The sequence below is a fragment of the Tupaia chinensis genome, unplaced genomic scaffold (assembly GCF_000334495.1).
Source record: "Tupaia chinensis unplaced genomic scaffold, TupChi_1.0 Scaffold000270_1, whole genome shotgun sequence".
In the NCBI taxonomy this organism is placed as follows: domain Eukaryota; kingdom Metazoa; phylum Chordata; class Mammalia; order Scandentia; family Tupaiidae; genus Tupaia; species Tupaia belangeri.
In genome coordinates this window covers 5,292,747-5,309,976 of record NW_006159750.1, presented here as the reverse complement: position 1 = coordinate 5,309,976, position 17,230 = coordinate 5,292,747, and the positions used below count along the sequence as shown (strand labels likewise).

Below are 17,230 nucleotides of genomic sequence, written 5' to 3'. Positions count from 1 at the left end.
CTATACCGTGTAGGCTGCCTAGAAATAAATTAAATTATGCCAACTAGAGTTACAGTTATGTATGTCATTGTGGGCTATGATCTCTTGTTTTAAAGCATCCTAAGAATACTTTGTGATATCTTTATATTTCATTCTATCGGAGAAAGCAATTCGATTATTGCATCTCCCCATATGGTGCTGTGAAGAAAACTCATCTGTTTGGCCCACTTTTTGTAAGAGAAAAATTTTAATTTTCAAGTTTGTGATTCAGGTTAAGTAGTTAAATCCCATCTCTCTCAAATTTTGTTCTGGGAATCCATATCCCCTTATAATTGTGAGCTTAATTACTCTGAATAGCAATAAAGTTCTGAATTATTTAAGGAAGTCAAAGATTAAAGAAGAGTAGATGTCATTTATAAATGCTTTTTTTTTTCTTCCCCTTTTAGCATGTGTTCGATGATCTCAGTGGCTCAGTATCCTTGTCCTGGGTTGGAGATAGCACTGGGGTAAGTAACATTTTGAGTCTTATTTCAGCCTAGCAAGAGCATGGTGTAAGTTTGGGGAGTTTAAGCACTAAATATTAGTACTTTTCTGAAATCGTCCTCGGCTTCAGTCATAGAAGATGTGTTTGCCAGGCCGACCTCCAGGAAACTGTAGTGGTGTGGTTTTGCCCTGGAATTTGGAACATCTTGAGACCAACTTCTTGTCTGATAGGAAGACTTGTCCTTAGTGACTGCTTAGCATCAAGATGAACAAGAAGCAGAGAGAGGAAAGACAGCTCTGTGCTGAGAAGGGAAACCCCTGTGTAGAAGCAGAATAGTGCGCAGTAGACGTTACGGCATTCTTCCTCCGAACTATTGTTCTGTGTCCTTTCCCACAGCCATGTTGAAAGACTATGGCACCCATGGGCTCGTGGTGGTTCAACTCCATGTGCTGCTCCTGCCCCTGCCCCTGCCCCAGCCACAGAGGAGGTACAGCCAGGATTGGATAGACAGTCAGTCAACTCCTTATCCCTCCTACTGTGCAGCTGGTTGCTGTCCAGTAGGGTATGCTGAGGGATCGTTGGCCTCGGGTCTTAAACCAGGGCTTGGTGTTCCCTGGCTTGGTTATCCTGCCTGGACAAGAGCCGGGGCCATGTTCATGCCTTCTGTTATTTCTGTGATGGGTGTGTCATAGCATCAAGGCACATAAGAAAATATCAGAAATCTAAGGAAGTATGAAATTTTGGTCCCCCCCAAAATTGTAAGTTTATTCTAATTAATTTAAAAAACTTTCAGTAGACTTTCTGTAAACATGCCTGTATTTCTTCCAAAATTTGAATTGTACCTTAATTTCCATGATTTATCCATTATCTAAATTAGTTGGTATCTCTAAGATTTCTTATTATGTGGTTTTTTTTGAGGCTACCCATTCAGTAGATTCTTTTACTAATCTGTCCAGAATCCTTTCCTCATGCATTTCTTTTCCCTGTGGAAAAGTAATTATTATTATTATTATTTTAAGGAATTATTTTATTTAACTTTATTTCACTTATTTGTTTTTTAATTAGACCAGAGACAAAGACAGAGTGAGAGAGTAAGTGAGAAAGAAAGCAAGCTGCCAGGTCCGGGACACAAATGGCAGTCAACCATGTAGTAGTCCAGCACCCTTAACCACCATGCCACCTGCTGGCCTCCAAAAATAATTATTTTTTAAAAAAGAATTTCATGGAGAGCTGACAGGATGAAGAAAGGCCAGTATGACACAGTGACCTCTGTGAGATCACCTGCTTTATCCTAGCCTCTGCACACAGAAAACAGATGATTCTGATCTGGAACTATCTCACTATAGCATTGATGATCTTACCTTACTATTGCCAAATAGTTAAATCCTTCCTTTATTGTAGATGTGAATACAAGTAGCTTTGCCTCACTGCTTCAAGTGTATAAGCAATGAGGATCATCCCAACAAACTGAGCTGAAGACTTCTTGAATCATCGTAGACTCTATAATAGGTTCTTTTTTTTTTTTTTTTAAAGAGAGGTTTTTGCTATAGGGCGCTTGCGCTCACCAGACAGACAGAGACAGACAAGAGAGACAGAAAGTGAGAAATCACCTCCCAGGGGAGGTGGCCATGCCGCAATCCCTTCTTCTCCATTCTCCTCTTGGGATCTTGAGCACGGATGCACACGCGCCTGGCGTGAGTTTAAATCACTGGGTCTGGTACTCGAACCGTGGTCAACTACATGGGAGTCCAGCGACGTAGCCATTATGCTAACTGCTGGTCCCTGGTTTTTAGATATATTACAATACAACCTACTATGAAGTAGGGCTATCAACAGTCTTCCAGGTGGTGATTTAATCACAAGCTAGCATGTAATTGGAATGTCTTTCTAATTGATGGAATGCTTTGGTTTCTCTCTAGGTCATTCTTGTTTTGACTACCTTCCATGTACCACTGGTGATTATGACCTTTGGACAGTCCAAGCTATATCGAAGGTGAGATTAGTAGCATATGTAGGGGGCATTTGACTAACACATTGAGAATGTAGGGTCCTGCTTTTCTAGACAGGGTGGAGCCTAACAATTGATTTAAAAGAGCTTACATTTTTCACCAGACTGTCGCACTGAACACTTTTTAATATCTACTTAGCAATTTGAAGAAATAACAAAAGGGGCCGAGTTCTAAGGACATTAAGTTGACTTGACTGAGGAACAAAACAATAAAGGACAATGAAAGCATCTGTAGGGATGTGTGTTTATGGAAATTTTAATGGATATTTATTTACAGGGAGGTATGATGGAGTTCAAACATCTATTATGAATATGGAAATTTTTATATTCCTGAAATTAAAGGTCCTCATTGTGCCTTCTAAGCAAATATTATTTATTTAACATACTGGGGCTTAAACAGACTGTTTTTAGATAAGGAGGATGTTCTCCAGTCAGAAGTACCAAAGTGCATGTAGTGATGGTGGTAGTGTGTTCTGGAACCATAGCTTGTACTGTGACATTCTTGAACTTTTAGCACTGTCTTCTCACAGGTACAGTTTGGTTAAACTGTAGGTTCCTTTCCTTAACAGTAAGATTTCAAGATCAGCTAACTTCCAGAATTGATTTCCTTCTCAATCATTTGTGGCTAGGCTTTTCTTCCCCAAGGGACCTAAAGAAATAACAACTTCTCAGGACCAGCAGATGGCATAATGGCTACGTTGCTGGACTCCCATGTAGTTGACCATGGTTCGAGTCCCAGGCCCAGTGGCTTAAACTCACACCAGGCACGTGTGCGTGCATGTCCAAGATCCCGAGAGGAGAATGGAGGAGAAGGGATTGCAGCATGGCCATCCCCCCTGGGGGGTGATTTCTCGCTTTCTTTGTCTCTCTCTGGCAAGCACACACACCCCATAGCAACCCCCCCCCAAAAAAAAAAAGAAAGAAAGAAAGAAAGAAAGAAGTAACAACTTCCCAGCAGATGATGCAGAAACTATCCCAGGGCCAGAGTGTCTCCCTAGGTCATGCTGCTTTCTAAGGGCTCTCTATTCGATTGTTGATCTTACCCCAGGTGGAGGTGAACTCATGTTGAAGCTCCAGAATGGACTAGTACACCCTCCCTTCTCTAGTGGTCGTGATCCTTGACTACTGTTACTAGGCCTGGAGCCAGAGCACTCTGCCCTTCATCACCTTGCTGTTGCTTTAAAAGCAGACAGCGTTTATCTTTAGGCCAAGGACGAATTACCATCTTGGAGTTGCCATAGCTCTGTGAAGGAAATTCTTGACTCCCTTGGAGTTCTGCAACTTCCAGCATCTGACGTGTAGTAGGCAGGCAGTGAATATTGACTGAGTGAATAAGTAAGTGAATGCCTTCACTTCTCCATAATTTATAGACTGGTAATTTTTCTGTTTGTTTGATATAGGACTGACAATATATTATAGAATCCTGGTGCTAGAAAGGGCTATAACTGGTGACTTTGTTTATTCAGTTGAACCATTTCACACAGATTAAAAATATCCTATTTTTAAGAAGAGAAAAATGTATTAAACAACTTGGAACTTTACTTGGGTAACTCTTTCCAGTGTTTAAGAATCCTATCTGTTACAAAGTTTCTCATGGTGCAGTTTTCCTTATTTATTATAAAGGTAATATAATCAAATTATAAAACATTTGGAATTTTGGGACCAGCAGTTGGCATAATGGCTATGTTGCTGGACTCCCATGTAGTCCACTGCGGTTCGAGTCCCAGACCCGGTGGCTTAAACTCACACCGGATGCATGTGCATGTTTGCCCAGGATCCCAAGAGGAGAATGGAGGAAAAGGGATTATAGTGTGGCCATCGCCCCTGGGGGGTGATTTCTTGCTTTCGGTCTCTCTTTCTGGCTAGCACACACGGCCTATAGCAAAATTCTCTCCAAAAAAAAAAAAAACACATTTGGAATTTTAAAGAGATGAAAAAAATCCACCCTATTGCTAAATGTAATCTGCATTTCTTTACTGTTTGTTTTGAGTTTCCCTTTTAAATTTTTTTTTTAATTGCCAGAGAATGTATGTGCTTGCCAGATAGACAGAGAGAAAGAACCCCCCCACCCCATGGGGCGTGTTCTTGCGTTGATGTTTTTTCCTCCATTTCTTTACCCCTCAGTATTTGGGGCACACACACACACATGTCTGGTGCTTCAGAGCTGGGATTCAAACTGATTGGCCATTTGGGATCCAACTCTCTGTGTATAAGCACTTAACTGCTGTGCTATAAGACCTGCCCTTGATTTTTCCTTTTACTATGTCAGACGGCCGTCTTGGACAGCAACATGGAACAGCAAAGAGCTGCCAAGTTTTGCTGGCAACTAGGCCTGGGATCGAAATCTTTATTATCCTTTGCAAACAAAATGAACCCGGGCAAGTTGTTTAACCTCATGAGTCTTTTTTGTCACCTGTACAGGAGGGATGCTAACATTGCCCACTTCGGCGTTGTGTAAGGTGTGCTCTGCAGTGCCTCACATGGGTGAGAGCTTGGTGCTATTGGTCATTGCCTTGCCAGTGGCCAGAGATGGCATGTAGCCAGCGGGTATTGACACTGCTGTCTTAGTTGTTTAAATTCATTTAAAGACTTCCACACTAGTTGGTGAAAAGTGATTGCAGGGGCCAGCAGGTGACATAGTGATTAAGGCACTGGACTCCCACGTGGCTGACTATAGTTCAAGTTCTGGACCTGGCAGCTTGCTTTCTCACTTTTTCTGAATTTCAAGCTGCCAGATCTAGGACTCGAACAGCAGTCAGCCATGTGGGATTTTGGTGCCTTAACCGCCATGCTTCTGAATCACTTTTTATTCTTTACATTGTTTTTTTTATTCATAGCTAAAATTGAACTCTGAGTGAGACCCATAGTGAGCGAAAGTGTTTTTCATGACGTTTTTCACAGATCCTTTTACTTGTCAATATTGTGTTTACTTTAAAACAACCAAAAACAAAAGCTGGTAGCCATGTTACTATTCACAGTCTACCACCATCTGACCCAGACCTTTTCATCCCACATCTGTCTAGTTTTATGAGAAACCTAACATACTTTATACTACAGAGCAATCCTATTTGTTTCTTATACAGTATAATGTTACCCAAGTTCTTTTTCTTTGTGTTGCACAGTAGTTTTTTCGTTATTTTTTAAGAGGTTTTTGCTGTAAGGCATGTGTACTCACTGGAGAGACAGAGAGACAGAAAGAAATTACCTCCCTGGGAGGTTGGCCACAGGGCAGTCCTTTCACCTCTATTCTCCTCTTGAGATTTTGGGACATGTGCCCGGTGTGAGTTCTAAGCGGCTGGGTACAGGACTTGAACCGTGGTCTACTACATGGGTGTCCAGTAATGTAACCATTACTCCGTCTGCTGGTCCCAGTTTTTTTCTTTTTTTTTTTTTTTTTAAGAGGTTTTTGCTGTAAGGCATGGGTACTCACTGGAGAGACAGAGAGACAGAAAGAAATTACCTCCCTGGGAGGTTGGCCACAGGGCAGTCCTTTCAACCCCATTCTCCTCTTGAGATTTTGGGACATGTGCCCGGTGTGAGTTCTAAGCGGCTGGGGCCAGGACTTGAACCGTGGTCTACTACATGGGTGTCCAGTAATGTAACCATTACTCCGTCTGCTGGTCCCAGTTTTTTTCTTTTTTTTTTTTTTTTTAAGAGGTTTTTGCTGTAAGGCATGGGTACTCACTGGAGAGACAGAGAGACAGAAAGAAATTACCTCCCTGGGAGGTTGGCCACAGGGCAGTCCTTTCAACCCCATTCTCCTCTTGAGATTTTGGGACATGTGCCCGGTGTGAGTTCTAAGCGGCTGGGGCCAGGACTTGAACCGTGGTCTACTACATGGGTGTCCAGTAATGTAACCATTACTCCGTCTGCTGGTCCCAGTTTTTTTCTTTTTTTTTTTTTTTTTAAGAGGTTTTTGCTGTAAGGCATGGGTACTCACTGGAGAGACAGAGAGACAGAAAGAAATTACCTCCCTGGGAGGTTGGCCACAGGGCAGTCCTTTCAACCCCATTCTCCTCTTGAGATTTTGGGACATGTGCCCGGTGTGAGTTCTAAGCGGCTGGGGCCAGGACTTGAACCGTGGTCTACTACATGGGTGTCCAGTAATGTAACCATTACTCCGTCTGCTGGTCCCAGTTTTTTTCTTTTTTTTTTTTTTTTTAAGAGGTTTTTGCTGTAAGGCATGGGTACTCACTGGAGAGACAGAGAGACAGAAAGAAATTACCTCCCTGGGAGGTTGGCCACAGGGCAGTCCTTTCAACCCCATTCTCCTCTTGAGATTTTGGGACATGTGCCCGGTGTGAGTTCTAAGCGGCTGGGGCCAGGACTTGAACCGTGGTCTACTACATGGGTGTCCAGTAATGTAACCATTACTCCGTCTGCTGGTCCCAGTTTTTTTCTTTTTTTTTTTTTTTTTAAGAGGTTTTTGCTGTAAGGCATGGGTACTCACTGGAGAGACAGAGAGACAGAAAGAAATTACCTCCCTGGGAGGTTGGCCACAGGGCAGTCCTTTCAACCCCATTCTCCTCTTGAGATTTTGGGACATGTGCCCGGTGTGAGTTCTAAGCGGCTGGGGCCAGGACTTGAACCGTGGTCTACTACATGGGTGTCCAGTAATGTAACCATTACTCCGTCTGCTGGTCCCAGTTTTTTTCTTTTTTTTTTTTTTTTTAAGAGGTTTTTGCTGTAAGGCATGGGTACTCACTGGAGAGACAGAGAGACAGAAAGAAATTACCTCCCTGGGAGGTTGGCCACAGGGCAGTCCTTTCAACCCCATTCTCCTCTTGAGATTTTGGGACATGTGCCCGGTGTGAGTTCTAAGCGGCTGGGGCCAGGACTTGAACCGTGGTCTACTACATGGGTGTCCAGTAATGTAACCATTACTCCGTCTGCTGGTCCCAGTTTTTTTCTTTTTTTTTTTTTTTTTAAGAGGTTTTTGCTGTAAGGCATGGGTACTCACTGGAGAGACAGAGAGACAGAAAGAAATTACCTCCCTGGGAGGTTGGCCACAGGGCAGTCCTTTCAACCCCATTCTCCTCTTGAGATTTTGGGACATGTGCCCGGTGTGAGTTCTAAGCGGCTGGGGCCAGGACTTGAACCGTGGTCTACTACATGGGTGTCCAGTAATGTAACCATTACTCCGTCTGCTGGTCCCAGTTTTTTTCTTTTTTTTTTTTTTTTTAAGAGGTTTTTGCTGTAAGGCATGGGTACTCACTGGAGAGACAGAGAGACAGAAAGAAATTACCTCCCTGGGAGGTTGGCCACAGGGCAGTCCTTTCAACCCCATTCTCCTCTTGAGATTTTGGGACATGTGCCCGGTGTGAGTTCTAAGCGGCTGGGGCCAGGACTTGAACCGTGGTCTACTACATGGGTGTCCAGTAATGTAACCATTACTCCGTCTGCTGGTCCCAGTTTTTTTCTTTTTTTTTTTTTTTTTAAGAGGTTTTTGCTGTAAGGCATGGGTACTCACTGGAGAGACAGAGAGACAGAAAGAAATTACCTCCCTGGGAGGTTGGCCACAGGGCAGTCCTTTCAACCCCATTCTCCTCTTGAGATTTTGGGACATGTGCCCGGTGTGAGTTCTAAGCGGCTGGGGCCAGGACTTGAACCGTGGTCTACTACATGGGTGTCCAGTAATGTAACCATTACTCCGTCTGCTGGTCCCAGTTTTTTTCTTTTTTTTTTTTTTTTTAAGAGGTTTTTGCTGTAAGGCATGGGTACTCACTGGAGAGACAGAGAGACAGAAAGAAATTACCTCCCTGGGAGGTTGGCCACAGGGCAGTCCTTTCAACCCCATTCTCCTCTTGAGATTTTGGGACATGTGCCCGGTGTGAGTTCTAAGCGGCTGGGGCCAGGACTTGAACCGTGGTCTACTACATGGGTGTCCAGTAATGTAACCATTACTCCGTCTGCTGGTCCCAGTTTTTTTCTTTTTTTTTTTTTTTTTAAGAGGTTTTTGCTGTAAGGCATGGGTACTCACTGGAGAGACAGAGAGACAGAAAGAAATTACCTCCCTGGGAGGTTGGCCACAGGGCAGTCCTTTCAACCCCATTCTCCTCTTGAGATTTTGGGACATGTGCCCGGTGTGAGTTCTAAGCGGCTGGGGCCAGGACTTGAACCGTGGTCTACTACATGGGTGTCCAGTAATGTAACCATTACTCCGTCTGCTGGTCCCAGTTTTTTTCTTTTTTTTTTTTTTTTTAAGAGGTTTTTGCTGTAAGGCATGGGTACTCACTGGAGAGACAGAGAGACAGAAAGAAATTACCTCCCTGGGAGGTTGGCCACAGGGCAGTCCTTTCAACCCCATTCTCCTCTTGAGATTTTGGGACATGTGCCCGGTGTGAGTTCTAAGCGGCTGGGGCCAGGACTTGAACCGTGGTCTACTACATGGGTGTCCAGTAATGTAACCATTACTCCGTCTGCTGGTCCCAGTTTTTTTCTTTTTTTTTTTTTTTTTAAGAGGTTTTTGCTGTAAGGCATGGGTACTCACTGGAGAGACAGAGAGACAGAAAGAAATTACCTCCCTGGGAGGTTGGCCACAGGGCAGTCCTTTCAACCCCATTCTCCTCTTGAGATTTTGGGACATGTGCCCGGTGTGAGTTCTAAGCGGCTGGGGCCAGGACTTGAACCGTGGTCTACTACATGGGTGTCCAGTAATGTAACCATTACTCCGTCTGCTGGTCCCAGTTTTTTTCTTTTTTTTTTTTTTTTTAAGAGGTTTTTGCTGTAAGGCATGGGTACTCACTGGAGAGACAGAGAGACAGAAAGAAATTACCTCCCTGGGAGGTTGGCCACAGGGCAGTCCTTTCAACCCCATTCTCCTCTTGAGATTTTGGGACATGTGCCCGGTGTGAGTTCTAAGCGGCTGGGGCCAGGACTTGAACCGTGGTCTACTACATGGGTGTCCAGTAATGTAACCATTACTCCGTCTGCTGGTCCCAGTTTTTTTCTTTTTTTTTTTTTTTTTAAGAGGTTTTTGCTGTAAGGCATGGGTACTCACTGGAGAGACAGAGAGACAGAAAGAAATTACCTCCCTGGGAGGTTGGCCACAGGGCAGTCCTTTCAACCCCATTCTCCTCTTGAGATTTTGGGACATGTGCCCGGTGTGAGTTCTAAGCGGCTGGGGCCAGGACTTGAACCGTGGTCTACTACATGGGTGTCCAGTAATGTAACCATTACTCCGTCTGCTGGTCCCAGTTTTTTTCTTTTTTTTTTTTTTAACTACTGTCACTTTGAATGTTAATTTTCCCTTCCCTGCTGTGAAGTGAAAACTGACTCTGTACCCTCCAGAGTTTAGGTAGAAACTGTAAGTGTACCTCGTTGCCTCCCCAACTGGCTAGCCTAGGCTGGAGGTGACCCACATTGTCAAACACACCAGCCAGGAGCCACCTGTCACTTCAGGATGGAAAAATGAGGGAACAGTTTGATCGAAATGGGGCTAGAATATGCCATGGATGCCTAATTGCAAATAAAATAAAAGCCCATTGAATCCATGCTAAAGATTCTTCTTTTTAAAAACTTTAAAATGTAATGTATATCATTAATGATTAGCCTTACATAGTCAAAGGTTCATTTGGAATTCAAATAAAGCTAGCCAGTCACATGCCACCTGCTCTTTACAGTATAGCTCAAAGGACACAAGGATACAAGGGTGTTGTCTCTACTGCCTGTGTAAGGTTAGGGGATACATCTCTCTTTAGGTTGTGAAAAAGAATTGCTGAAGGATTTGGGTGATAATAAAGTCCACAGGGCATTGATGATCAGCTAAAGCTGAAAGAATATACTCATACCTCCAATTCATGTTTGAATAGTATACATTTTGATCCTCTGTTAAGGATTAGTTTGTGTAATACAATAGGATTAGTTTGTGTAATACAATTGCTTTTAGCCAAAAGACTGAGAAGTGCTTCATTATAAAACACATTTGTCTCTCACTTGCAAATATAAAGTTAAAAAATAAATGAACTATCTATAATTAAAGGGGTATTTTTATTTCTGGCAACGAAGAGAGATTTTACATCTTTTTATTTTATGGCCTCTTGAGTCTAACTTTTCATTATAAGCTCTACTTAGTGAAGCAAATGTGAGCATTGTTGTATACCAACATTCTGTACCTAATTTCAGCAAAACCAGTGGGCTATTTTATTTCAGGTTTTAATTTCCTTTTAAGTTGCTCAAAATTTGAAAATATTGAATCTTTAAAAGACTTCACAATAAATTTATTTTAATCAGTGTAAGTTTTTTTAGGATATTGCTTGAAAAAATATTTTTGAAAAGGATAATTTATAGATACATACAACAGGCAAAGTCCTGCTAGTGCAGTTAACCAGCTTTTCCGAAGGCACCTTGCATGACCACCTTTTAAATGATATGCACAGTTCAGTTTTCACTGCAGTAGATTATTAACAGTGACTGCATAGTTCAGTTACAAAGTTAGTATCAATTGCATTTACAAAACGTCTTTTCCTGCTTTTTGTTGTTGTTGTTATAGGGCTCATGCATTTACTTGGGGGAGAGAGAAAGAAATACCCCGCTGTGTGTACAGGGAAGATGGCCACACTGTAGTCCTTTCTCTCAGGATTTTGGGCATGCACACACATACCTGGTGTGCTTTTCAAGTCACTGGGTCTGAGACTTGAACCATGTAGTTGGCCGTGTGGAATCCAGCACCCTAACCTCTGTGCCATCTGCTGGTTCTTTTATTTTCCTGCTTTTCTAAAAAAGAAAAAATGCTTATTAAAATGTATGATAATGTTTTACCTTTACTGCAACTTCATTTTTACACACAGACCTGGCTTGTCAGTTGAAGCAAAATAAGGACCCTGAGTCCATACTCGAGTTCCTTCTAATTAAAAATTCCGTAGGACCAGAGCTGCAGTGGCACATTGGTAATGCAGTACTCAGCTGTGCCGAGACTGTCTGTATCCTGAGGTCTCCCTGGATGTGCTGGGCATACATGTGCCCATGATTATTGGCTGGAGCTGGAAGTGAGGACCCCATTAGTGGTGCCTATCTCTCTCTTTCACTGTCTCTCATTATGTCTCTCTCTCATAGAAGAAATTAAGAAACTATTAAAAATTACTTTGGGGCTAGCTGGTGGCATGTTAAGGCAGCAGGATCCCACATGGCCACCTGTACATGTGGGATCAGGTACATGGCTTGGGAAACCTGCCGGCTGTGTATGCGTGCCCAAAATCCTGATGGAGGAGAAGGAAATGGGGCATGGCCATCCCTCCTGGAGGGTGTTTTCTCTCTCTCTCTCTCCTCTCTCTATCTTTCCCTCTCTTTCTGGTGGGTACTCATACTCTATAGTAATTTTTTTAAACTACTTTTAAAAGCTCTGTGATTTTTATTTACGGTATTTTAGTCTATTTTCCCATCTGTGTTTCCAAAATTTCTACAGGAAAATGTGATCCTTTTCCAATAACAATAAAATACTGTAAAATATTTTTTAAAAGCCATATCACAAGCCACACCAACCAAGGTTTGAGTCCTGGACCTGGTGGCTCACTTTCCCTTTCTCTCTGCCTCTGGTCAAATTAAAAATAAATATCAATAAAAAATGGAATTAAATAAATAAATAATTTTAAAACAAGCCAAAAAACCACACAAGGCCCAGCCCACTGGTGCAGTGGTAGATGCTCCTACTCAGGAAGCTGAGGCCACACCAGAGGCGTGATTCCCAGCCCACCCTAAAAATCAGGTGTGATAGATCTTAGCTATGTGGGAGGTTGAGGCAGGAGGATTGTGACATAGTGAGACCCTGTCTCAAATTTAAAAACACAGAAGGTAGCATCAGACATTAGGAGAAAAAGGAAGACCAGCACATGGGGTAGTGGTTCTATTGCTGGACTCCCACATGGTCAACCACAATTCAAGGCCTGGAGCTGGATTCTTGAAATTCATGCTGGGCACGTGTATGTGCATGTCCAAAATTCCAAGAGGAGAATGGAGAAGAAAGGATTGTGGTGGTGCCATCCTCCCTGGGGGGCAGTTTCTCACTTTCTGACACTCTGGCGAGAGCATGCACCCTATAGCAAAAAACTCTCTTTAAATAAAAAACCTTTTTAAAAAAAAAGGGGGGGGGGGGACCAGCAGTTAACGTAATGGCTATGTCGCTGGACTCCCACGTAGTTTGACCACGGTTTGCGTCCCGGACCCGGTAGCTTAAAACTCACACCAGGTGCGTGTGCATGCGTGCCCAAGATCCCAAGAGGAGAATGGAGGAGAAGGGATTGCGGCGTGGCCATCCCCCCTGGGGGGTGATTTTTCGCTTTCTGTCTCTCTGTCTGTCTCTGTCTGTCTGGTGGACGCACGCGCCCTATAGTGAAAAACCTCTCAAAAAAATAAAAAGGGGGGAAAACGAGTCCCACCATGAAGAAGGTGGCTGCAGAAGATGTCAGTATCACTTTCAAAGATCAACAAAAGATAAACAAATTTGCACAGAATATGAGTAGAATCACAGAGCTAAAAGAAGAAATAGAAGTAAAAAGAAACAACTCCAAAATTTAGAAGATGCTTGTGATGACATCATGCTTGCAAATGACGACTATGTAATGATACCTTATCAAATCGGTGACGCTTTCATCAGTCATTCTCCAGAAGAAACAAGAAATGCTGGAAGAAGCAAAGAAAAATTTGCAAGAAGAAACCAACGCCTTAGAATCCAGAGTGGAGTCGGTTCAGCGGGTGTTAGCAGATTTGAAAGTTCAGTTGTATGCAAAATTTGGAAGCAACATAAACCCTGAAGCCGATGAAAGTTAAACATTTTATAAGACTTTTTGAAATTTGTTTAATAAACTTGAATATTGTTTAAAAAAAAAAGAAAAGAGACTGAAGTATTGGGGATTAAGTTTAGTGTGAATTCAAATTCTGCCAATTTTACAGGGCAACTATTTTAGGTTTACAACTCCTTGGGCATAGTCTAATGTACATTATACTTATTAACCTTTTAACTGTAAATCTCAATGCAGTTGGTCCTCATTATTTGCCGTAGTTATAATGACTTGTCAGCAAATTAGTGGATATGGAGCCATTGCTCCTAGGGAAAATTTAGGGCTAGATTTCAGCAGACCTCTGGTTGGAGCATTCATTTTTGTCAGTTGATTAATACATAGTCCGTTTTATGTGTATTCTGTTTAAAGACACCATATTTAATATGTACCGTTGATTCATTAATGTTGAACTCATGTCCCATAGCTCTACAACTCTTACCCAAATGAAGGTCGTTTAATGCATGTATTTATTTCCTGATGAGACAGATCCAGGTCTTCTTACGCTCAGGCGTGGTAAAGAGCAGCCAGCACTACACTGGGAACCACTTTAAACCCAACAAAATCATAGCCTCCCCCCCAAAAAAATTACAAAAATGAAAAAACATGACACAAGGACAGATCTTTGAGCTGAAGCAAGCCAGTGTGGCATTTCATAGGAGTTTATTAAAGGGTACTTAGAGAAAGGAAGAGTTGGACAGACAGCAACTCTGGAAACATTCCACACTCCTTAAAGCAGGCTATGCTCAGGACCAGCAGTTAGCGTAATGGCTATGTTGCTGAACTCCCATGTAGTCGACCACGGTTCAAGTCCTGGACCCAGTGGCTTAAACTGATGCCGGGCACATGTGCATACGTGTCCAAGATCCCAAGAGGAGAATGGAGGAGAAGGGATTGTGGTGTGGCCATCCTCCCTGGGTGTGTGTGGGGGGGATTTCTCGCTTTCTATCTTTCTGTATCTCTCTGTCTTGCTGGTGAGCACACGCACCCTGTAGCAAAAACCTCTCAAAAAAAGGGGGGGGGGAGGGCAGGCTAGGCTCTGTTGCACTCCACACTACAAACTTTAAGGAAATCCAAAAGGAATCACCTGGTTTGGAGATGCGCTTGTCTCCAGGATCCCCAGATCATCAGTCTTTTCCTAACGAAGGCCAGCTGTGTCTGAGGGCTCTAGGCTGCCATCTTAAGTAGTCACAGCATAGGCAGGAGAAATGGGGGCACTGAAAATGGCATTAGTCCTCACAGCATGGAGCCAGTCGACTGCCCTCAGTTAACACTAAAGAGACCCGGAAAGGATGCCTGTTTACAGAGTAAGAGCTGGGACAGGAATGCAAAGCATTCCCTTATTTGACCTCATTTGGGAATGTGTGTACTAGGTGACTCAGGTTTTTTTGTTGTCTTGTGAACTTCCGCAAGTGACTGTGCAAACACAGGAACTGATTTTAGAGTTACAAATTTAGGCAAGTGGGAGAATTTGCAGATACATATAACATTTAATTGATGTTCATAACTACTAATTAATTTTTTTGGAAAGTTTTTTTTCTATAGGGTGCATGCGCTCGCCAGAGAGAGACAGAAAGCAAAAAATCACCCCCTGGGGGGGATGGCCACACTGCAATCCCTTCTCCCCTCGGTATCCTGGGCCCACACGCACATGCACCTGGCATGAGTTTAAACCAGTGGGTCCAGGATTTGAATTACAGGTGACTACATGGGTGTCCAGTGACATAACCATTATGCCAACTGCTGGTCCCATCATAGTTATTAATTTTCATATGGGATTTGAAAAGTTAATTTATTTTCAGGGTGTTACATTGATTTCTTCCTCTGGATAGATGTTATATGCTGATATGTATGCTGATAGAAAATAAAGCTATATTTAAATGAGATGTTATGCTAATACATATCCATGGCCCCAAAATGACCTTGACAGAACTCTACTTAAATCCCAGCAGGTTGATACCAGTTCATTTTCTCTAATTGTTTAACTGGCTAAAGTACCAGAGTATCATAGCAAGTGATTTTTTGTTTGTTTGTTTTGCTCATGTTGCTTTTTTTTTTTTCTGAAGGGACAGGATGTGTTTGTTGTGCCGAGTTCTTAAAAAGCAGGCAGGCTTGCCAGCAGGTCTGTAGAGGTTCCCTGGGGATGTCATGAAGGAGCAGAGATTTGTGAACTCATAAAAATAAAGCTGCTGCAGCCCCGTTGCAAGGTTTTCTGGGGCGTTGATGATATGTTCACTCTGGAGCTAGGAAGTGTTTACACATCTCTCTTGGCCAGCTGTCAAGAAGATAAGAACTGATCTTGTTCTTCGAAGCCAAAGAAAGAGCAGTACAGGCACACTTCGTTTTATTGTGCTTTACGGATATTGCATATTTTACAAAGTAAAGGTTCGTAGCAACCTTGTGTCTAGCAACTCTTTTGGTACTGTTTATTAACAGTGTGTTACTTTATATTTCTGCATCACATTCTGGTAACTTTAAAAGTATTTCAAACTTTTGCACTATTACTGTGTATCTGTCCTGGTAATCTGTGATCAGTGATCTTTGTGTTACTGCTGTAGTTGCCCTAGGGCCCCAGAACTGTCCCCATATGGGAAGGTGAGCTTAATCATGATAACTTGCACATGTCTGACTGCCCCACCGACCAGCCATTTTCTCATCTCTCTCCCTTTTGTTGGGCCTCCCTGTTTCTTGAGACACAACAGTATTGTAATTAGGCCAGTTAATAACCCTGCAGTCGCTTCTGAATGGTCACGTAAATGAAGGACTCACACATATCTCACTTTAAGTCAAAGCCTAGAAATAATAAGCTTAGTGATGAAGGCATGTCAAAAGCTGAGCTAGGGAATACAAAGAAAAAGTTCTTGAAGGAAATTAAAAGTGGGCCAGCTGGTGGTGTAGTGGTTATGGTGGCTGGATCCCACGTGGCTTACTACGCAGTTTGAGTTCCATGCTCAGTGGCTTGGAAAACACGCTGGGCATGTGTATGTACACACCCAAAATCCCGCGAGGAGAATGGAGGAGAAGGGATTGCAGCCTTCCCCCGGGAGTGCTTTCTCATCTCTCTCCTTGTACACGACCCCCCACCCCCATCTCTGACCAGCGCATACTCCCTATAGCAAATTTAAAAAATAAACAAACATACAGAAGATGACAAAGTGATTTAACAACCTTATTTTTTTTTTATATAGATACCATTTTAGTTGGTCTGAAAAAAAGATCAAACTAGCCACATTTCCTTAAGCCAAAGCCTAATCTGGAGCACGGTTCTTACTCTCTTCAGTTCTGGTAAGGCTGAGAGATGTGAGGAAGTTGCAGAAGAAAAGTTTGAAGCTAGTGGAGAGGTTCATAGGAGGCTGGTTCCTGTTTTAAGGAAAGAAGCCATCTCCATAACATGAGAGAGCCAGGCAAAGCAGCAAGCGCTGATGTGGATGGAAGTTGCAGCAAGCTATCCAGAAGATCTCGCTGGGAGAACTGATGGAAGTAGCTGCACGAAAGCAGATTCAGTGGAGATGAAATAGCCGCTTACTGGAAGAAGATGCCGTCTAGAATTTAGCTACAGAGAAGATGCTTTACGTCTGGCTTTAAGTTTCAAGGTTGACTCTCTTTTATAATCTTACGGAGCTGGAGGCATGAACTTGAAGGCAATGCTTGTTTTCCATTCTGAAAATTTTAGGGCCACTAAGAATTATGTTCAATCTACTTCCCTCATACTCTATAAATGAAATAGCAAAGCCCAGATAACAGTGTATCTGTTTATAGCATGATGTAGTAAATATTTTAAGCCTGTTGTTGAGAACTAATGCCCAGAAAAAAAAAGATTCCTTTCAATATATTACTGGCCATTGACAACACACCTAGTCACTCGAGAGCTCTCATGGAGGTGTACAAGGAGATTTCTCTGTGTTCCCAATATCCTTAACATCCATTCCACAGCCCATGGATCAAGGAATCATTTTAAACTTTCAAGTCTTGTTATTTAAAAAACGT

The 17,230-nt window shown here is 42.7% G+C and overlaps 1 protein-coding gene and 1 pseudogene across 1 annotated transcript in view; both read left to right on the top strand.

Moving 5' to 3' along the window:
- Positions 1-425: 425 nt before the first annotated feature.
- Positions 426-17,230, top strand: part of SORT1 (sortilin 1) — a gene marked incomplete at its 5' end in the record, with an annotated part of 72,110 nt that continues 55,305 nt past the window's right edge. Inside the window, 2 exon segments of the mRNA XM_006149525.3 lie at positions 426-485; positions 2,383-2,456. Coding sequence (XP_006149587.2) covers positions 426-485; positions 2,383-2,456 — 134 coding nt within the window.
- Positions 12,839-13,310, top strand: LOC102472528 (prefoldin subunit 4 pseudogene; annotated as a pseudogene).